Source organism: Geotrypetes seraphini, chromosome 4, assembly GCF_902459505.1.
Source record: "Geotrypetes seraphini chromosome 4, aGeoSer1.1, whole genome shotgun sequence".
Lineage (NCBI taxonomy): Eukaryota > Metazoa > Chordata > Amphibia > Gymnophiona > Dermophiidae > Geotrypetes > Geotrypetes seraphini.
The window spans coordinates 237,878,132-237,901,346 of record NC_047087.1 but is presented as its reverse complement, the minus strand read 5'-3'; the positions used below and the strand labels follow the sequence as shown (position 1 = coordinate 237,901,346).

Genomic DNA, 23,215 nt, shown 5'->3' with positions numbered 1-23,215 from the left:
TAGCGCACGCAGGAAATTACCGCATGCTACGCTTCTAGAACTAACGCCAGCTCAATGCTGGCATTAAGGTCTAGCGCGCGGGGCAATGTAGCACGCGCTATTCTGTGCGTTAAAGCCCTAACACACCTTAGTAAAAGAAGCCCTTAATTCCCCCCATTGCCCCAAGTATATTAGATAGATTATGAGCCCAATGGGACAGACTGGGAGAAATGCTTGAGTAGCTGAATAAATGGTGTCAGGTCAAAAGCGCGCCGGGACAAAGGCGCGCGTAGACAATTGAACGCAGCGTGGAGGCGCGCACCGCACAAAATTACTGTTTTTATGGCTCCGACGGGAGGGGCGGGGGGACCCCCCACTTTACTTAATAGAGATCGCGCCGCGTTGTGGGGGCGTTGTGGGGGGTGTGGGGGGTTGTAACCCCCCACATTTTACTGAAAACTTCACTTTTTCCCTGTTTTTAGGGAAAAAGTTAAGTTTACAATAAAATGTGGAGGGTTACAAGTTGAACCCCCCAAACCCCCCCCCAATGCCGGCGCGATCTCTATTAAGTAAACTGGGGGGGGCTCCCCAACAAAACCACCCGTCGGAGCCCCTAAAAACTGTAATTTTCTTCGGCGCGCACCTCCATCTTGCGCTCAGTTGTCGGCGCGCACCTTTGTCTTTCGCCGACTTGTCTATGAACCGAATAAATTCATGTAAACCATTCTGAGCTCCCTTGGTAGAATAGTATAGAAAATTAAATAAATAAATAAATGCCACTAATTTTTTAATATATGTAGATGAGCATATTTTTTTTTTTTTTTAATGAGCATAAGTTTGTGCTCTATCCATAATCCATCAAAAATCTGCCTCTGTACCTGTCTACCAGCAAAGAATGCACCATCATGTCAAAGTGCGTACTTTTGTGCCGGTCAGAATTTTATAAGAAAGCCACATATGTACAAAAATGATTACATAAAACTACCCTCAATATGCTTACATTTCTCCTTTTAATAGCTTCTCTCAGCATGTCAACTATATCCTCCCCTTCACAATCTGTTGCCTTGAAACCTTTTGTCCACCCAATAAGAGTCCCCTGCAACAAGGCCAAAAACAAGACAATATAGAAATATCAGTGTTGTTATGGGAAAGTTGATTAGAAATTAACACAATTTGAATAAAAGAAAGAAAGAAAGATGTTTGCTTTTCATAAAATGATGGGGAAAATTAATCTTTGCTAAAATCTAAGGGAAACCCTGTTGAATTTTAGTGGTTAATGGTGCTGCGGGGTGAGGAGATTAAATGGAACGGGTAGGATGCATGTATTAAAAAAAAGAGAGGCTACATGTATCTTCTGGCAGAATTCACTCATTGTGCTAGCTATTGACACACAATTATACTGAAAATGACTTGAGACTTTAAGAACTTTCCTCTACCACTTTTTAAAATCTGAATGTTCCGTGGCCATTTCTAAGAGACAATTGGCCACTGAAGCTCCAAGTCAAGTAACATTTTATTTATTTATATTTTAATATTTATACCCCACCTAGGGAGGAATTCATTAGGGTTTTAAGTTGCAGTAATTGAACCTTACCATGACTTAAACAACCCTAATGCTGTTTATCCAAAAAAATAGTATGGCAATAGTAAGTTACCGTGCTTTAGAAAATAATGATATGCAAATGCATGTTTGCATCTCATTACTATTCAAATGTCCTAATGCAAGTTGCGCTAGGGCCTAAAAGCCATGATAAATTAACCCCAGCTTTTGCTGGGATTATTTTACCATCCAGGAGCATTGGGCCACAAAGCTGCAGCCTGATGTTCCTGGGCCACTAGTTCAGGTCCCCTCTCCCCCATTCAAGCCCCTCTGACTCAGCCCCCCCCCCCAACAGACCCTTAACTCAGGCCCCCTCCCCTTATCCCACATACCATTTTCATTGGTGATTCAGGGTGTGGTTCTTCTGGTGATCCAGGGGGGTCTTCTGGAGTCTGGGGGTTCTTTGGGTAGGAGAAATGTCCAGTCCTTCCTACCCTGTCCACCAGCAGCTCCAAAATGATGACTACCACTAAGGGGTCAGATTTTCCATATATGGAAATATTTCTTTAAATGGAAGATCTGACCCCTTAGCGGTAGTCATGCGAAACTACCTCTAGAGGTGCCATTTTGGAACCACCGACGGACAAGATATGAAGAACTGGGCATTGCTCCCGCCTGAAAAATCTCTCCAGACCCCAGAAGACCCTGACCCTGAACCACCATTGAAAATGGTATGGTATAGGTAGAGGAGGGGGAACTGGCTTTGATCTGTGGAGGGGTCTTGAGCTAGGGGTGTCTTGAATCAGGAGTGTCTAAGTTGGGGGGCTAGAATTAGGGGGGCTCTTGAGTCTGGGAGGTCCTGAGTCAGGGGGGCTTTAATCATGGGGGGGGGGGGTCTTTGAACTAGTGGCCTGGCGGCATTGGGCTGTGGCTTTGTGGTCTGATCCTGCTAGGCCACAGGAATAATGCTGCTTGAGAGGTGGCATACAAGCAGCGTTATTCCTCTAAGATGGGACTCAGCAACTTGCAGTACTGGGATACCGCTGGTTGTGACACTTTTACACACCTTGATAAATTCCCCCCTAAGTGGCTTTCAAGTAGTGTTTCATGTTCCAGTTTTTCTTTTCCTAAACAGGTCTTTTTTTTTTCTACAAAGACATGTTTAAGGAACTTTCCAGCCCCTGTTTTATGTGTGTTTCATTTATGAACTGTACTGTATTGACCAGTTTACAAAGTGCTGTTTCTATAAAACACCATGGTATAACAAGTTAACTTCTAGGAAGGATATTGATGTTTACTGGGATTCAGTTAACTTCTACTGGTACATTTTGTTTACTTCAGAATGAGAGCGAAGGCAGAAGACGTGACTGATTTTGAAAAATTGCTGTGTTTATTTACCTTGAAAGGAGGATCTATGAAATCTTTGACTTTAAAGAGATCTAAGTCAGACCCATGTATTTATTTCTTTTTATTACATTACTAAGAGCTCCTTTTACAAAGCCATGCTAGTAATTCCCTTGCAGCAAATGCAATGAAGCCCACAGGAGTTGCATTTGAGGCACAGGAATCACTGGCACAACTTTGTTAAAGGAGCCCTACATAATTTTACATCCCAAGTTCAGAAATTACAAAAATACATTATATCCAGCTTCTCAGAAAGCACTACACAATGGAGAAGTACTATTTATATCAGAGCCCACATCACGGGAAGTAAGAAAAAAACAAACCAATATACAAAACAGGGAATAACAAAGGAAAATCCAAAGGGGCCCCTATATAACTTTGCCATTCCATCCAGTCATTCTCTGAGTTTTCTCTTCAAGAAATGTTTCAAATTGGACATGATTCACAAATGTATACCTAGCACCCAGATACTGCAGCATGCATTTACAGGGAAATTGCTGACTAAAGCAACCCCCATCCCTGTGGATCTAAGTGATACATGAAATATCTGAAAAAACCCCCAATGACCACAAAACAATAAAATGATTTTTTTAAATCTTAAATATATATTTAATAGCATAAGCTTGGTATTTTCAGTGGAGTAAGAGACCAGGAGACCATCTCCTTCTTCTACGAATCTGTGCTGGTGTTTATTAGCGCAGAGAGCCACGCTGAATGGCCCGCGCTGCTCCCGATGCTCATTGAGTTCCTATGAACGTCGGGAGCAGCACGGGCCATTCAACGCATCTCTCTGCGCTAAAAACCGCTAGCGCAGTTTCGTAGAAGAAGGGGCATATCATATGAATCCTATAGGGCACCACTAGATAAATATTGTAACTGTTTATGAGAACTTATCTTTATATATCAGCTTGACTATACATTTCAGTATACAGTATTATAGGTTTGTAATTGTTAAATACTACTTTGATTATATTTTATGTACTTTATTAACTTTTTAAATACAATAAACTTTATTGAAAAAAAAAAAAACCACAACTCCCAGAGGGTTCTAGATCATATAGTTTACTTTCTATTGGTTCTCCACTTGAGTTATTATTATGATGCTTTGAGGGGATGATTTTACATATTTATGTCTGTGCTATATTGTCTCTTTATACACATATATTTATTTGCATACCACTTAGAAATTAGCAATAAGGGGAAATGTTATCAATATGGGTTATTGTTATTGCAGCATGACTTGTGGTAAAATAACCTTTTTTTAATGACAGCCTATGATGTTAACTTCTACCACTCAATAGGTTTTCAAATTTGCCTTAATTGATCAGAAAACTATCTGGGTCTTTTACTAAGGCGCGTTAGCCGATTTAGTGTGCACTAAATGCTAACACGCCCATTATATTCTATGGACGCGCTAAATCGGCTAACGCGCCTTACCCTATATTTTGTCAGTTTTGACCCTCAGCAATAATATGCTAATTTCAAGAAAAATAAGGAATCTTCTCATAAACAAAAAAAAAAAAAATCAATGCTATTCAGAAGAGGCTTATGAACCTACTCAAAACTTCTTTATAAACCCCCCCCCCCTTTTAGGGGTCCTTCTATTAAGGTGCGCAAAATGCTAAGGTGCCCACAGAATATAATGGATGCCTTAGCATTTAGCGCACACTAATGCTTAGCATGCGCTAAATAGGTTAGCGCGCCTTAATAAAAGGACCCCTTAATGAGCCGTAGTACAGGTTTGTACCATGGCCCAGAGCGCTAAATGCTCTGACGCTAGTCCAGTGCTCATAGAATTTCTCCGAGTGTCAGAGCGGTGTCAGATCATTTAAGGGCAAATTCTATAAGAAGCGTCCAAAAGTTAGGCGCCTAATTAGGCACGGTTCAGCATGATTCAAGTAAAACTGGGTGCTCTTTAATGAATCACGCCGAGCGGAACCTATTTCGGAGGCACCCAAGAAATAGGCCCGCTCTAGGCACAATTAAAAGTTAGCTGAGCGCTTAAGCACGCTTTAGAGCAGCGATTCTGCAACAAGGCACCTAACATGTAGCCACGCCTAACATATATAGTGCCTATTTTTTTGAAGGCCGCCTACATTTTTTGAGGTGCCTTGTTACAAAATCTCGCTTTCTTGACAGGCGCCTATGTTTCAATCAGTGCTGATTAAAAAGCTTAATTGAGCTTGTTATTCAATTGAGATAGGCGCCTATTTAGGTGGGCGCCTCCGAAGTAGGTGCGTAACTTTAGGCGCTGGTTACAGAATTTGGGCCTTAGTGCCCTGGGCCATGGTAGAAACCTCTACTGCGGCTTAGTAAAAGAGGGTCAAAATTCATAGACACCTGTCCATTTCACTTATGTTGGCAGCACCTTTTTTTGAGAGTTTGTATTACTAGTTTTTATTCATATAGGGATGTGCATTCATTTGAAATTAATCAAACAATGGGGCACGTCAGTGACATTTCCCAGGCTGTTTCCATGCCAGTTTTAACACAAAATGACATGATTTAAAAATCCCTCAAATTATGCTTTTTTTTTTTTTTTTTTCCACTTATCATATAAGGCACACTTTTGGGCATCGTGTGTTATTTAACCAATCGTATATATCGTTTGAGTAACAGTGTGCATTATTTGCACAATAATGCATGCTACTGATGACGCTGGTTAGAGAAAGAAAAAAATAATAAAACATGGGAGAAGCCTAAATGAAATGAAAAATCCAGGAAACAACCCAGGAAACTAAAGAAAATGAAAATATTTGATCTCCACACTCCTAATTCAAACCTCAGCTCCTTCTGTCTATATTTGCTGTTGATATTAGGACTGAACTTAACAGCTGCCCCTTGATCTGAAAGGAATGACGTCCCTGGGGAAAGGAAGAGAAGGAGGCAGTAAAGATTATCTAGTAGCTGAGGGGAAGAAGCAGGAGCAGTCTTTTTTTTTTTTTTTTTTATTAAAAAGTAAGGGATCTTGACTCTCTCTTATAAAAGTACGTGTAGGAATGAGAAGGATTGGCTTCCTGGTCCTCATCCCCACCATTTGTGTTATCACTACTTCAGATCACATGGTATATGGCATACATGGTATATTACAGGCCAAATAACTCAAAATATTATGTCAAGAGACCCAGTGTTTCAATAAATATTATTAGTATATATGGTCTCTAAAGGTATATCTTCATGGATACTTTCTAAAGCTTATAAACCTCCTTAGTGTCGGCTGCATGAAAACAAACTTTCTTCCATACAGACGAGTGACACGCTGAGATCGATAGTGCAATTTTCTTTATTAACTCATGTAGTATAAATAGTCATACTCATCTCAGTCTACGCGGGTGGGGACAGCACTCCGACATAGAAACTATGTTTCGCCCTAATCGGGCTTTCTCAAGGAAAGTCCCCCTTATTGCCATACAGCTCATGCTCCCCGCGCTAAACTAGCTGACTGAACAATTTAGCGCGGGGAGCATGAGCTGTATGGCATAAGGGGGACTTTCCTTGAGAAAGCCCGATTAGGGCGAAACATAGTTTCTATGTCGGAGTTCTGTCCCCACCCGCGTAGACTGAGATGAGTATGACTATATATACTACATGAGTTAATAAAGAAAATTGCACTATCGATCTCAGCGTGTCACTCGTCTGTATGGAAGAAAGTTTGTTTTCATGCAGCCGACACTAATGAGGTTTATAAACTTTAGAAAGTATCCATGAAGATATACCTTTAGAGACCATCTATATAATAAAACCGTAGGCGGCGCATGCGCAGTCTAATCAGCGTGCTTCCGTGATCCGTATGTCCGTGGCCGGCAAGAGTGCACATGCAAACTTACAACAGCTCGCACTCACGGTCTGGCTGGCTCTTTAAAGTTTTTTTCGGTGCCGGCTCATCTGCTCCGCTTTCCTCTTCCTGCCAGTCTCAGCCGGACTCAATCCTCCCCCCCTGGCAGCCCTGAACCTGTTCCTCCGTTCCCCGCCCGACGGGCCGGTGAGTGCTGCGCCAGGGGCAATGCAGGTGGAGACTATCGGCGGCGGAGCCGGAGGGAAGGGGGGGGGTGGGAGGCACGCGAAGCTGCAAGTCGCCGACTCCACCCCCCTCCCCCTCTCTCGAACCGCACAAGGACTGCCGTTGACGAAATTTGCCCCACCGTTCCTTCCCTTCCTCCATCAGATACAGTTCAGCTACGCCTATGTTAAAAGCAGCTGCTTTGAAATTGGCACGGCGGTTTCCCCAGATAGGGTAAGCCGAAAAACTCAATCCCGCCGCCGCTCAAGAATTCCCCCCCCCCCCCAACAGCCGCTACCGCTCCTGTTCAAAGCGGCCTGCTGAGGTTCGCGGCCGCTGTAACGAACCTCGCAGGCCGCTCTCCACATGGTAGCACGTTCCCTCAGAGGGAACATGCTACCGAGTTGGAGAGCGGCCTGCGAGGTTCGTTACAGCGGCCGCGAACCTCAGCAGGCCGCTTTGAACAGGAGCGGTTGCGGGAGGGGGGGGGAGTTTTAACAGGAGGAGTCGCCGAAAAAAACCTTCAGCCGCAGCAGGCCAGCACACGGGAAGGGGGAGGGGCCGAACGGAGCAGGGCAGCTCAAGGTAAGAAGGGAATGGGGGGTGGGGGAAAATGTTTCTACTACTCAGCAGGGACCTGGAGGGGAAGGGAAAACCGCTGCTGCTTCTGCAAAGGAAAGTGGTGGTAGGGGAGAGAAGGGAATGGGGGGTGGGTGGGGGAAAATGCTGTTACTACTTCACAGGGATCTGGAGGGGAAGGGAAATATCACAGCTGCTTCTGCAAAATAAAGTGGGGGGGGGGAGAGAAGGGAATGGGGGGTGGGGGAAAATGCTGCTACTGCTTCAGCAAGGACCTGGAGGGAAAGAGAAATACCGCTGCTGCTTCTGCAAAGGAAAGTGGGGGGGGGAGAGAAAGGAATGGGGGGGTGGGGGGGGGGAAATGCTGCTACTACTTCACAGGGATCTGGAGGGGAAGGGAAATAGCACGGCTGCTTCTGCAAAGGAAAGTGGGGGGGGGAGAGAAGGGAATGGGGGGGTGGAGGGAAATGCTGCTACTACTTCACAGGGATCTGGAGGGGAAGGGAAATAGCACTGCTGCTTCTGCAAAGGAAAGTGGGGGGGGAGACACAGAAAGAAATACAGACAGACAAAGGAGGCTAGGGAGAGAGACAGACAGAAATAAAGACAGACAGGGGACCAGAGAGACACAGAAATAAAGACAGACAGGCAAAGGGTGCCAGGGAGAGAGAGAAAAAAATTGCAGGAGGGAGAAAGACAGAAAGAAAGGAAGAAAGAAACAGGAGCAGGGAGAGAGACATAAAGAAAGAAAGACAGACAGCCATATATTCTAGCACCCGTTAATGTAACGGGCTTAAGCACTAGTATATACTAATAATACATGGTATATGGCATGTATATGATCTTTTCCACTCTGTCTCTCTTTTAAGCCTCTACTATACAGTCTGTTAAGGAAAAATTAATTTCTGATCAGGAGGCATCAATGAAAGAGGTTTAACCAATAATTTCAATTAAAGCCTAGGGCCAGCACATCTTAGAAAATCTTGTTTGTCAGCAGGGTAATTGTTCAGCTCTCCTGCTTACCTTATCAATGCTAGCTTGTTTGCAGGGGAAGGAGAATGTGAAACCCAGGGAAAGAGGAGCCCCTTTTATTCCCATGTATTCCAAGAAATCAGCAATGCACTGCACGATGTGATCAAAGAGCTGAAAAGAAAGAGCATTGTAACAGCAATAATTTGTATCGCCCCTCTCATCTCAACTGGAGTCTCTAACACATTTTAATTGCAATCTAAGTTGCAGAATGGCTTCAAAATGGTGGAACAGAGGATAAATCTAGATTTTTACAAAGCTAAGGTTGCCAAACTGTGAAAAAGAATGCCACTTATATCATTTAAAAATGGACTCTCATTCTACAGACAAAGCACTATAAGAAATATACCGAGCGGGAAATTCTATAAATGGTGCTAGAAGACTAGGCACCCAAAAACATTGGTGCTAAGCACAATTTTATAAAGGGTATGTGCATTTTATAGAATCACTATTAGCAACAACTTCATGCCAAACTTTAAGGCACCTGGTAAAAACCAGATATAAATGCTGGCACCGAAACTGGGCATGTTCAAGCCATATTCTGTAAATCCATGTGTAACCTTTCGAAATGCCCCCCAACTCCTCTGGCTATGCCCCCTTTTCCAATATACGTCAACACTGACTTTTAAAAGCTGGTGAAATGGCAGCTAACATGTTTCTGAAAAGTTACCTCTTCTCCAGTCCCTTGCATGATTTCCAGAGGGATGCCAAAAATCTTATTGTACATTTGGACGTATCTTCTTCGTCCACTTCTGACTTTCACAAGAAGGACCCTGAAATTTGTTCCTCCAAGATCAAGGGCCAGAAACTTTCCTTCCTCTGCCAAAGAAGACATGGCTTATTTTATAGTTCTGGGCTCTTCAAATGTAAATTGCAGGCAAAATTATTTGTGTACCTCATGATCTGCAAGAAACATACTTTTGACTTCAACATTTATATTAAAATTTATTAACACAGAATGCCTTCTTTGTCAACTATAAGAAGAATGTTTTGAAGGCCCTAATATGTGATGCTTTTTGCTCTAGTGTAAGTAATAAATATATGTGCAATTAGTATACCAACATAACCAAATGAAAATTTGGTACTAAAGTACTCCCCCTAAATTCACGGTGGTTCCGTTCCAGGAACACCCGTGAATTTGGAAAACCATGAATTCAGTTTTGAGTATGTCAAGAGGCAGGAGAGAGCAGCTGAGGCACCAGTGGCACAGTAAATCATACCCGGTATGCTCCGACCATTTATCAAGAGGCAGGAGAGGGCAACTGGGGCGCTGGCGGGTGCACTAAATCATACCGGGTATGCTCCGACCGCCTCTTCCTGTTACTGAAGTCAGGCTGCACCAATCAGGAGCTGCTTTGACATGCAGCTCCTGATTGGTATAGCCTGACTTTAGTACAGGAAGAGGCGGTCAGAGCATTCCGCAAATGAATGAATCCACGATTCGTGAACTGTCAATTCGCGGGGGAACACAGTATCCCTATTACTGTCCTGATCTGAAAACTGGTCATAATTTGAGCATTTACTAACAGCCAGGTTTTGGTCATAGTGCCCCAAATTCTATATGTGGCTTGAAGAATTGTATGTGCAAATTGAATTGAATAATGAGCCAATTCACGCTGATAATTGGGGCCTACTTATCAATGCTAATTCAAATCAATTAGATTAATTGGCTTTGATTTGAATTTATGTGCACATATTTAGCGCCAAGATCCACGCACAAATTTTATGTATGGCTCCAAAAAGGGTGTGTGGCGGTGGGTCATGGGTGGATGAGGGTCGTTCTTCCAATTTATGCTAGCTGTTATAGAACAAGGGGGAGCTGGCCTAATTCAGGCATGAGGATTTACTCAAAGGTTCAGCTGGTGCAAATCCTCACAGCTAAAGTTAGTCACATATTCTGGTGTAAGTGCTGTTTTGTAAATGCTGCCTAACTTAGAGTACAGTTTATGGAGTAGTGTTTAGCACTATTTTTTTGGCGCCATTTATATAATTGGGTCCAGAGTGAGAATGTAGTCTGGAACACTAAAATCCAAGAAAATCTGGTTTAACTGCCTCATGAAGGATTTGGAGTGGAGAGCAATTGGTTATTACAGGAGCTGTCTACCCCATACTTCCATGATCCTGTCTGATCTTTCTTCATTTCTAGTGATCCCTGGCCCTCTACCCACCCACTCTGATCCCCTCTGTCCCCTCCAGCCAGTTGGCAGGAGTAGAGTGGTATGTTTTGCCAGGCTGACCTCTTCTGCCAACCATGCTGATTCTGATAGTTTGAGCATGTGATAGAGGTTTTCAAGAGTCCTTTGTGAATAGACTCGTGTTTTTAATATTTGATGACATGCAAAGGCCAGTAAAGAATGTTATCAATGTAGAGTGCCTGCTGTGCAATACAGGGCAGAAATTAAGGAAGTTTCTCTCATCCCTTTCCCCTCCCCAATTTTCCCACCCACCCTCCCATCAAGCTTCTCTTCTTCCCTCCTCCTTTATTCCCTCCCTTCCTCCCACACCCCAGGTTCATCACATGCCCTCCCATACAGCATCCCTCCCTTCATTTAAAAATCAGTTGCTCCAGGGCGACCCCATGGGCCAAGATGCCCTTCCCTTCTCTCCATTGCATTCTGAAGCCACCCTCATCTTTAAAATGCAAAGGGGTTGCTGGCATGATGGTGATACTGTAGCTCTGCTCACAGATTCCTCAGTGCTATTCTCCTGCTGCTGTCTGCCCCCTCTGACACAACTTCCTGTTTCCGATTGAGCAGACCGTGGCAGGCGGACAGCTCTGAGGAATCCATGTGCAGCTCTAGAGAAACTCTGCACGTTGGTGACTCCTTTGCATTTTAAAAGATGAAGGGAGCTTTGGAATGGGCTAAGAAGGGAAGGACAGTCTGGTCTACAAGAGCGCACTGGAGCTATGGGGCCCAGGGTAGTTTCCCTACTTGCCCCCCTTAATGCCAGCCCTATTTGTTTCTGGGCTCTATGCTATTCATAATTCTTTGGTAAACCTTCATATGAATGCATTGTACTTGCATAAATACTGTATATAAGAATTTGTGAGCAAAAAGAATGGAAATACTTGCCTTCCTGAATTGGGGTAGGGAAGAGCATTAAAAATCTTTTGACTTTAAATCTTTTGATATTAAAAATGTTTTAACTTCTAACAGTAGAATCATTATGGATAGGTAGCTGTAACATTTTCATTTCATATCATTTCCTGTGTCATTTCTGGGAACTTTCTTTTTATTTGGGTTTTCTCGGCCATTTTGTTGTTACAGGAGCAATGTCATTAAGAGTATGCCTTCTTGGGAACTGAAGAAACAGAAAATGCCATGATTTTTCAGCTCATTTTCATTTACAAAATTGCAATAGCAGTTTTTAGTGCAGTCCGACGCACTGAATGCTCTGTGCTGCTCCCGACACTCATAGAGTTCCTATGAGCGTTGGGAGCAGCTCAGAGATTTCAGTGTGCCAGCCTGCGCTAAAAACCGCTATCGCTGTTTTGTAAAAAAAAGGGAGGGGGGGAGTTATTGACATGGAACAACATGGGATATGTTATTGACATTAGATTTCAAAGTGAGCCACTGTCTGTGACCCAAGCCAGGGCCTGTGGCTACGATGATTGAAGAGGTGGAGAAGAAGGGGAACCTGGGATAAAGTTGCCATAATTTGTTGGCTCCCAGACTTAAAGTTTAACTAAAACCCTAGTCATTACCGCACTGCACCTGTTCCATCTGGAGTTCCACAAACATATGTTGGTAGCATTTTTACTGTTGCAGAGTCATGAGTTTCTTTCTTCAGGCCATTTTTCAATTCTGCCATCATTCTTATTTTCACGTCTTCAAGGTGTTGCTTGGTAAGTTTAAATAAGGCTAGAATCGCATCCATCTGTTTACGCTGTGACTGTAATCTCAGTGCCACAGCAGTGACCATGGCTGCACCTTTACCACTTCCACTTTCAGAAAGAAGAAACCGAACATCACAGTTTGGTGCCAGTCTTCTTACAACCTTATGTAATCGTTTAGCATACCTAGAGGGGGAAAAAAAACAGACTCCTGGGATTATTCTGATTTTGCTCATTTATTTTATAATTTTGAATTTTATAAAGGAGACCAGTAATCATTTAGAGAATACACTTCAGATTTTGGGCTATAGTCTGAGGGCGGAGTCTGTCAGTCCCAGAAGCAGTGTTGCACTAGTTACTCTTCAAAAGGCTTAATTACAGTTATTAGTTAAAGTAATTAGTTATAGCAATTAGTTTATTCATTTAGGAAAGCAATTAATTACTGATTGCAGTTAGCTGCTTAGAGTAAATAATTATTTTTCCTTTACAGATATCACATTCAAATATACTTATGGAAAAGCTTTATAGTACTTGAAGAGGTAAAATATCCATCTTATACACAACCCCATTGTGAATATTGCATAATTTCATCTCTTGATGCTTATTTCAAGGTTTGACCAACTCATGCCAACCACGTGCTTTGCCATAATCATATCATGTTATCAATAGTAATTAATTACAGCTTAAAATAATTAACTACTTTTGAAGAGTAACTAGCACAACCTGACATGATATGGCAGAGGATGTGGTTGGGATAAGTTGGTCAAACCTTCCTGAAATAAGCATCAAGAAATGAAGTACTTAGGGCCTGATTCTGTAGCCACCTAAGCGGCTTTTGAGAATCGCACACAGATGTCCTATACAGAATTGTGTCTGTTCTAATGGACAGATGACTAACCCTGTCTAACCACCCCAATTCTCTAACCGGCATCCATATCACAGATGCCATTTAGAGAATTGTGTTGCTGCTGAACTGACCATGGCAAGGGAATCTCGCTGCTACGATTAGCTGAGTGGCAGCACCAGAGAACCCCCGAACCTCCCCTGTAAGTTGGCCAGCAAAAGGAATGCCCACACCCTCCTGCCAGAACCCCAAAAATGCCCCCTCTCCCGGCTGCCATGACAGGAGTACCCAATTCCTCCTGCCGCTACCCCCTAAAGCATCGCCCCCCTCGAAGCATTCCTCAGCAGGAGTGCCCAATTCCTCTTGCCGCCACACCCCCTGAAGTATCCCTCTCCAGGAGTGCCTAATTCCTCCTGTTGCCACACCCCTGAAGCATCTCCCCCCTCCAAAGCATCCCCCATCAATCCAGTGACCTCCCCTCCCCTTCCAGGGCCTCCCTACTCACCTGGAGACCTCACCCACCATCCCCCCTAACAGGAAGACCACCCCTCACTACCACATCTTTTAAAATGAAGGTCCTGCCAAAGGGAGGCATACACCCTTCGGCCGGCAGGCCTGCCAATGCAAAATGGCAAGCCTTCCCCTTCCCAGTGCATTCTGGGATGCACCAGGAGGAGCCCAAGGCCCTGATTGGCTCAAATGCCTAAGGCCCCCCAATAGGGGGGACCTTAGGCACCTGGGCCAACCGGAGTCATAGGTCTCCTTCCCAGTGTATCCTGGGATGCACTGGGAGTGGCCTAATTCTCCAATTGGACATGTGTTGGGGGGGTGTTGGCAGGACAGAGTGGGCATCCTTTCTGCTGGGGTCGTTGGTGGGTGCCAGCAGGAGGGAGCGGGTATCCCACCTGCCAGGGATTGCTTCAGGGATGGCGGCAGGAGGGATTGGCATCCCTCCTGCTGCAGACAGTGTGATGGGTTCGGGGATGGTAGCGAGAGGGAGTGGGCATCTGTCTTGCCGGCCGACTTGCAGTGGGGTTTGCTGGCTGACTTGCGTCTGCTCAGCTGATCATGGCAGGGAGATTTCCTTGCCACAATCAGTTTAGTGGCCACATCTGTTTGAAATGTAGGCCAGCCTAGGACTGCTTAAGTTTGCCTAAGGCCACTTCCTGGTGAAACTACACCCATGCCCAGCCTTGGGTGAGCTTAAGTGTCCCTAGGCACATCCCTACACCCATGACAGATGCCTACAGTATAAGTGGCCTACCTTGGGGGTTGTTGGGTTTTTTGGGTTTTTTTTTTTTTTTTAAACATGTGTGCCGATTGGCTGGTTAGACAGTGGTAGGATACCTACTGCTGCCTATAATCGGGATGCCCTTTATAGAATTTGCCCCATAATTAGGGCACCTAGTGGGGCCTAACATAGGCATCTTTTATAGAATCAGACCCTAATTGATTAACTGCCATGTAGCAATGTAAGGAAATTCTACTTTACGGAGAGGGTGGTGGATTCCTGGAATGCGCTCCCGAGAGAGGTGGTGGAGAAGAAAATGGTGACAAAAAAGCGTGGGATAAACATAATCAGAAAATAATAGTAAATATTGAAGAAATATGGCCAGTACTGGGCAGACTTGCACAGTCTGTGTCTGTATATGGTGGGCTGGGAAGGGCTTCAGGTTGGGCAGACTGGATGGACCATTCGGGTGTTTATCTGCCATCATCTACTATGTTACTATGAATATTAGCAGCTGCCCAGTTAAACCCTTTTGAATATCAACTCCAGAAACTTAAAAAATTGCCTGCGATCAACACTAGGGTTTTTAAACAGACCAAGCTTTCAAGAACTTTAGGCACTAATATTGCTTCAGGAAGGAAATAGAAATCAGAGAAAAACCATGATATGTCAGTGGAATGAAATTTAAAGTGGTACGGGGTGAGGAGAAGCAAGGGCACAAGTGTGGTGTGTGTGTGTGGGAGGGGCAGCGAAGTGCTGGCACCCCCACTAAGACGCCGCCTGAGGCTGTCTGCTCCTCCCCCTTACTATGGCCTTTGGCATCATAGAAAGGCCTGCAGAATGTACTCACTGAGGATGTACCCTGTAGACAGTCCCATCCACTCCTACTGTGGTTCTAATTCTCTTTAGCTTTCTATTTTCTCTCATATGTGTCAGAATTGCTGCCAGTGCTGCTGCACACAGGTTTGCGGATCGGAAAGAAACAATGGTGCAGACATGCTGGACAGCAATGCAGTCATCTTCTGAAGGGTCCAGATCCAGTTGTTTAAGGATTTTTTGTGTATTACTCAGACCTTCTTTATACCTGCACAAAATTTAAAAAATCATTAAAAAAAATCAATAGATGCAGGACATAGGCATTAAAAACTTGAGAGAAGAATTCTACAGCATGTACTTTTAGACATGAGTAAGTGACAGCATTTCTTTGTGGAAATCATGTATAGGGCTTCTAAAATAATAGTCTTAATTACAATATATACTTGAATATAAACTAAGATTTTTGGGCCCAAAAAATGCCCAAAAATGGGGGCCTGCAATGAAACCTGGTGGTCCAGCAGTGGCTGGGACAAGAGTGATCCCTCCCACCTCCTGTCCCAGTCCGATTCTAATTATTTTTATCTCCCGCCTCCTTCATGTACCTTCATGTCACTTAATCCCCCCATTGCCCCAGGTACATTAGATAGATTGTGAGCCCGCCGGGACAGACAGGGAATAATGCTTGAGTACCTGAATAAATTCATGTAAACCGTTCTGAACTCCCCTGGGAGAACAGTATAGAAAAATTGAATAAATAAAAAAAAAAATAAAATAAAATAAGTATCCCTGGTGGTCCAGCAGTGAATCGCAGCAGGGGCGACCTTCCTTCGCTCCTGCTCGTTCAGAACTGCTGCAAGTTCTCATATGTTGTCAAAAGAGATGTGTGTTTTACACAGTTGAGCACAACATAAATTTCATAGTAGCAGTTAATCAGTGTCACTAAGGCATTCATTACTGCTCCAACAAAAATTTCTCCATTAGAAAAGATTTTAAAATTTCCTCATTCTTCAATATTTTCACACATAACATTCAGACTCCTGAGTCAGGCTTTTCAGGCTTTATCATATCAAGACGTGATTATTTAATAAAGTGACGTAGTACTAGAGGTTACCTTTGCTGTTGTTTTTGTTTAGAAATGGCAGCATTTATACAATATTATAGAAAACACTAGTATTTAAGCCCGTTACATTAACGGGTGCTAGAATATATGTCTGTCTGTCTTTATTTCTTTCTGTCTCTCTCCCTCCTGCTATCTTTCTTTCTGTCTGTCCCCCTCCCTGCCCCTGTGTATTTCTTCTTTTCTTTCTGTCTCCCTCCCTCCCGCTGTCTGTCTTTCTTTATATTTGTCTCTCTTCCTGCCCTCTATGCAGCAGCATTTCTTTCCCCAACTTCCCTGTGCAGCAGCCACAGCAGCATTCCCTCCCCTTCCATTTCCCTGTGCAGCAGCATTTCCCCCCACCCCACTTCCCTGTGCAGCAGCATCATTTCTCTCCCCCACTTCCCTGTGCAGCAACTGCAGAAGCATTCCCTCCCCCTCCATTTCCCTGTGCAGCAGCATTTCCCTCCCCCACTCCACTTCCCTGTGCTGCAGCAGCAACAGCATTTCCCTCCCCCCACTTCCCTGTACAGCAACCGCAGCAGCAGTGCCTCCCTGTCCATTTACCTCCCCCCCACATCACTTCCTTTTGCAGCAACAGCAGCAGTATTTCCTACCCCTGCACTTCTCTATGTTGCAACAGCAGTGGCAGTATTTCCCTTCCCCTCCACGTCCCTGTGCAGCAGCAGCATCAGCAGCATTTTCCCCTACTCCTCTTTCCCCTCCTGAGGTCTGATTTACTCTGGCACATCCCGCCGGGGAGCCATCTTTTGGATGTTTGAGACACATTCAGCGTCTGTTTAAAAGTTTTGATCAGAGACGTTACACTCTGAGGTAGCTGAGAAGTGAAACCTGGCCACCGTCGGTGTTCCGATCATCTAAGTTAAGTTGATAAGGTGTTTTTTCATCTATCACCCAGTACATTCATTTTTTACACTTTAAAACAGTGCAGTGTCCTTTTAGTCAAAGGAAGATTTTTGAGCCAATGAGGTGAACGCTCTACCACCTTTATTCCACCATTGTGGAGGTGGGAGGGCCCTTGTCTGAGGCTTTTTCCTCCATTGAGAACGGATGGTTACACCTGCACTTTGAATTTTATACACTCTCAGACAGTGTATATCTGACTCTTGTGGAAGTGTTAATTTATTATGTATGTTGAACCTGTAACCCGTTCTGAGTTCTTTGGGGAGAACGGGATAGAAAATGTATTAAATAAATAAATATTACATATTAAATAATAAATACACAGGGTGTCCCAAAAGTCACTACACACTTTTTTTTTCTATTTCGTTCCACGTATCATTCGCAGAGACTTGAGGCCATCAGCAAAAGAATAGTTAGGCTTTGCAGTTTTTGTAAGCATATCATCCCTTAACCATGGCTCGCCAATTGACCTTAGAGCAGTATTGCAAAATTGACGCTTGCATCGAAGGTGGCTGAAAGTTATTGAAAATTGAGGCACTCATGTGGAGGTATACAACTAGTCTTTGAGGCGTTGGAGCGTGATGGCAAGCCTAGATAGTAAAACTGCAATGACTCTTTTGTTGATGCTAAGAAGATGAATAAACTCAGGGCTCCTTATATCAAACCGCACTAGCGGGGTTAACGCGCGCAAAGTTTCATCATGCGCTAACCCCCTGCTGGCCAAAAACTACCGCCTGCTCAAGAGGAGGTGATAGCGGCTAGCGTGGCCAGCGGTTTAACATGCGCTATTACGTGCGTTAAACCGCTAGCGTGGCTTGATAAAAGGAGCCCTCAGTTTTTTGTGTAATTTTAAAGAATTTATTAAAAGTATGTAGTGACTTTTGGGGCACCCTTTATATCTGTTGTTATAGACTGATAGAATGGACAAAGTTAATAATACTCCTGGAATGATGGCACCTCACATACTGTGATCCGCTGAACAAAAAGATATTAAAAGTGGGATATGTGACTTATTTATACCACAAGATAAAGGAATATCAACCACATAATCTATTGATTTTGTAGAGGTTTTTTTTAAACATCCAATAAGGCAGAGAGTAGAGTTTGGCATACATAAATGCCACATTTGAACAGTTCTCACTCACTCAAGTGGATTCCTTAATATAAAGGTGGACAGATTAAAATATAAATATATTTAATTTATTAAAATATTTTTCCCATTTTGTTCTGGGGTGGGGGCTTAGAGTGGGCCCAAAATCATCCATGTCTAAGAAAGAATTTCCCATACGTGTCTTATTTATTATCTACAACTGGTATTTCCCTTCCTATCCTTTCCTTTTGTTTCAATATGTTTTTTGTTAGGTTAATACTAAGTGTTTGTTCTATTTCCCCCTTAAAATTTTGTAATTTTATTGATTTGTACATCGCTTAGAATTTTGAATAAGCGATCAATCAAATTTATAATAAACTTGAAACTTGACTGAAAAGTTTTGATCAGGATTGGGCATTTTATACAAAGAAACCATCAGACAATCATAAACAATGCAGAACTCAGTGCCATTCCAGGAACCAAATGCAGGAAATAAAGAAGAAATAAGAGATTTTGGAGATCAAACCAAATGAAGATTTACTATGTTATTACAAAGGAATTAGTGTACCGATATTTATGAACCAAAATTATGAAAAGAAAATCATTTCTCATTAGTGAAATCTCACAAGTCAAAGTTTAAAAACTATGTGGGATCTTTTGATACCGGTAGCCTGAATAATAAACAACAGCATGCATTTACAGAAGCACATCCCCCACAGTTGAGTATGGCCAATCAGCTCATTTTAACATTCCTCATGTACATGGCAGAAGAGACCCAGGGCAAGTGTGAGAAATCTTTCCTGGGATGAAAGGTACATCCAGGCACTATCTACTAATTCAAAAACCATGTGACTAGAAAGTTTCCTGAGATACTCTCATTTTGTTGGGTGCCAAATGTAAGCTAGGTGCAAAGAAGGATTCTAAAAGGAAAACAAAGAATCACATATTTGACAAAGATTTTGTAGTTTCTTTCTTGATAAATTTGTTTTAGAATGTACACTGTTTTGCCCTGCTCTGATAGTTAAAAGTGGTACAAGGGGCCACTGAAAAGTTCTCAGCTCAACCAACAAAGTTGGAGCAGTCTCCATCAATGGCTATACACTCGGTCCATCGATTTTCCACTTTTGACATTTTGTGTTTTTCCGACGGATTGAAAAAAGTGGAAAATCACTGAACTAAGGGCTCCTTTTACGAAGCCACGTTAACGGTTTAACGCGTGTAATAGCGCATGCTAATTTGCCAGCCGCACTAGCCACTACCGCCTCCTCTTGAGCAGGCGGTAGTTTTTCGGCTAGTGTGCGCTAAAAAGGTGCATGCGATAAAACCACTAACGCGGCTTCCTAAAAGGAGCCCTAAGTGCATAGCCCTTGATAGAGACTGCCCCAGCTTTGTGGGTTGGGCCTAAAACTTTTCAGCAGCCCCTCGTACAGTAAGTCTACAATTAAAAAATTGTAGTTTTTGATTTATGGTCATACATTTATGCAAACTGACACAGGTGATTACTTGTATATATTTCTTGTTATCTCTCTTTATACTTTGACTTCCTTTTGTCATTGTTATTTGTGTTTCAAAACAATAAAAAACTATTGAACTCAAAAAAAAAAAATGAATAATCTTGCAAATTTTAAGCCTCAGGTATGGACTAATTAATTATTTTTAAAAAATGAGAAATGTTTATCAATAAAAAAGTAATTAACATACCCCACTTTAGCTACCTACAGTTTTCAGTCTGTAGAACATGAACAACAAAGTTGTAAAAAAAATTGTATAGTCCCATTCTTCTGACCCTAGGGTTACCAGATGTCTGGGAAAACCCGGACATGTCCTCTTTTTAGAGGACTGTCCAGGTGCCCGGATGGACTTTTCAAAACCCAGCAATTTGTCTGGGTTTTGGAAAGCCCTGAGCTTCAGCTGCGTCTGGAGGGCCTCAGAGCATATGCAGATGATGTCACATGTATCCGCGCATGCTCAGAGGTGCTCAAGATGCGGCCCAGAGCTCGTAGAAGAAGAGATGAGGTTTTGTGGGGGCGAGATTGGAGACAGAACAGGGTGAGTCTAGAAGCAGAATGGCATGGAGCTGGGATAGAATGGGGTCCTATAGTACACAAAACTTTCAAAAAAGAAAGTTGCCCCTCCATACATATATAGCCTTTATCTCTGTTATTTGTAACTCCACTTTTGGTACCTCAGCAGATCACATTATGTGCTTAATGTGTACTTAGCATCTTACTTTTCCATGGCTGCCACATGTTCTGTCTCAATCTTGTCTTTCGTAAGTAGTGCCTTGGATGCCATCCCGTTGAATAGAAGACCCTGCTTTGTCATTTTTAATAGAATGAGTCTCACGAGTTCTCCTAAATACAGTCCACCAATCATCTTCTCAAACCTGTAATTAAAGAACTGGGAAAGTAACAAATCCCATCATGTATCAGGACAACATTTCACTGTAAAAATGTCTGCTGCTTAAAAGCATAGAAATACGCAAGCTCTTAAGCTCTTTCAGTTTTGAATCTTTTTTAAATGAACTTGAAACCTAGACAATTGGCCAACATTGCATACATTCTAAAAGATCTATAGTAGACCTAGTTAGATAAAGAAATTAAGCAGAGTTGACAAAGAATAACACTAACATCAGTAGCTGATCACAATGTGGAACCAATCAGCACCAATAACAAATGTCTGTGTTTTACAGATCATGAATGAGGTAAAAAGCAAACAAGAACACAGAGAGAAATGGAACAGCATAATTGCCAGCTTCATATTAAAGATGGCACTTGATAGAGGTACCTCTTCAGCAAAATTAAGTTAAAAAAAAATTTAAACCTGCAAAATAGAATTTTGCTTAGCAGAATTAATTACTATCTGTGTCTGGCTCATAGGTTACAAGTACAATACTAACATTGGGTTTTACTAAACCGTGAAATAGCTTCTTACCGTTCAGGTCTTTATCTGCCATCCTTTACTATGTTACTGGGTTAATTTTTAGACCCGAGTTTACTGATACAGTAAACAACGTTTTAATGCTCAGTTCAGTATACTAATGGTATGCTAATGAAGGGACAGCAACGCTGGTCTTCAGGTGCCACAGGTAGATTAGGTTTTCAGATATTCATGCAGATATAATGAATATGCAAGAGATAAATTGGCATGCACGACATCCAGTATATTCTGATGTATCTCATGCGTATTTATTATGGATATACTGAAAATCTGACCTACCTGTTGCACTTGAGGACCACAGTTGCTATCCCTGTGCTAGTGCATTCGAAAAATTCCAAGTGAAAAAATGTTATATTTAGCCCATTTAAAAATGTATGCTAAGCTTAATGCAGTTTTTCATTGGGAAGTGATTTAGGGCTCCTTTTCTGAAGTCACGTTAGAGGTTTAACGTGTGTAATTGCGCGTGCTAAACTGCATTGAGCTGGCATTAGTTCTAGCCGTGTAGCGTGGGTTTAGCGCGCACTATAAAGCTGCATGCACTAAAACCGCTAATGTGGCTTCGTACAAAGGAGCTCTTAGCAATGGTAATAAAGTTAAAAACTTGAAAAATCTGAAGCTTTTCTGGTCTAATCTGGAGCCCTCAAGCCAGAGGCCCAATGACCCCTTACAGAGGTACTCCGGGACAGACACAAACATGGGTCTAGAGAGCACATAACCCTACCCCTTATCCACCATCTGTCTTCTCCCACCTATCCACCCACTGACCTTCCATCGGCCAACTACCTTACCCACATAACTAATCCAATCTACCACCCTACCATCTACTCACTTACCTATCTTCTCATCCACCCTAAGGATGCCCCAATGGTTATTTGCTTATCAGTGAAAATGACTGCTTTCCTCCTCTTATCCTAATCCAGGGGTTCCCAACCCAATCCTTGGGACACACTCTGCCAGTCGGGTTCTCAGTATACCTACAATGAATATGCATATGATAAATTTGCATACACCACTTCCATTGTATGCAACTCTGTTTCATGCATATGCATTGTGGATATAGAGAAGATCCAAATTGTATTAGTGTACATTTTTTTTCCAACACTATCATCCGTATTAAATATGGAAGTAAAATTAGCTCTGAAACACGTGCACAAAAACCCTCTAAAAACAGTACACTAAGCTAGAAGGCCTAGAAGAGCCACAGTTGCTCCCATAACTGGCTTTGTCTGGCAGGCTCTACCCTTATGCTGATTGAATTGGTATGGTAGGTTGCTAATGATAGACTGATATCTGGGAAGTCAACAGGAACCTATGAGACTGGATGTTTAAGTAACACATGCACTGGTGTTGATGGGTATTTGGATTATTGCTTCTTTTTTTTTAACTTGTGAGTGCAGAGTTGAGTCCCTTAGTGAAGACATTTGGGTCCTCTGCCCCTGTATCTTCACTCCCACATTCCTTCAGCATATACTTGGGTATCCCTGGTGGATAGCAGGGGGCAGGAGAGGCTGAGGATCATTCCTGCCCCGGTGACTGCATCTTGAAAAATAGTGACTCCCACGCCTCTGGTTGCCAATGAAAGACATTTTTCAAAATTTTTGATTTTTAAATTTGTTCCCTTATCTGGCAGCCTGAGCCCTAGCACCAGGGTGAATTCTTTATTTTTAAAAGGCAATGGGGTGGCTCTTGGATCAAGGGGGATGGGCACGCTTGATTTTTAAGGCATAAGAAGTGACTAATTCACAACGTCATTGATCCCTTTAAAAATATCACTGGGACCATTAGCTCAAGCGCATTAAGGGGCCCGTGCCTCTTGAGGTGTTGTTAACTTTTCATGGACAGCACAGTTTCTTGAAGTTTAACACAAGCTGCATTATTTTGCATAATATCGAGCTGCTCTGCATATAT

General features: G+C 42.8%; 1 protein-coding gene across 3 annotated transcripts in view; it reads right to left on the bottom strand.

Moving 5' to 3' along the window:
* The window catches only part of LOC117359850 (hexokinase HKDC1-like), an 83,588-nt gene that overhangs the window by 14,216 nt on the left and 46,157 nt on the right, over nucleotides 1–23,215 (bottom strand). For 2 of the 3 annotated variants that reach the window (XM_033943226.1, XM_033943228.1), the window contains exons 8-13: nucleotides 20,598–20,753; nucleotides 15,292–15,525; nucleotides 12,248–12,552; nucleotides 9,202–9,350; nucleotides 8,526–8,645; nucleotides 980–1,075 (exon numbers count right to left, since the gene is read on the bottom strand). In XM_033943226.1, the coding sequence (XP_033799117.1) occupies nucleotides 980–1,075; nucleotides 8,526–8,645; nucleotides 9,202–9,350; nucleotides 12,248–12,552; nucleotides 15,292–15,525; nucleotides 20,598–20,753 (1,060 nt within the window). Of the gene's footprint in view, nucleotides 1–979; nucleotides 1,076–8,525; nucleotides 8,646–9,201; nucleotides 9,435–12,247; nucleotides 12,553–15,291; nucleotides 15,526–20,597; nucleotides 20,754–23,215 lie in introns of those variants that run through there. The other variant, XM_033943229.1, reaches the window with a different exon arrangement.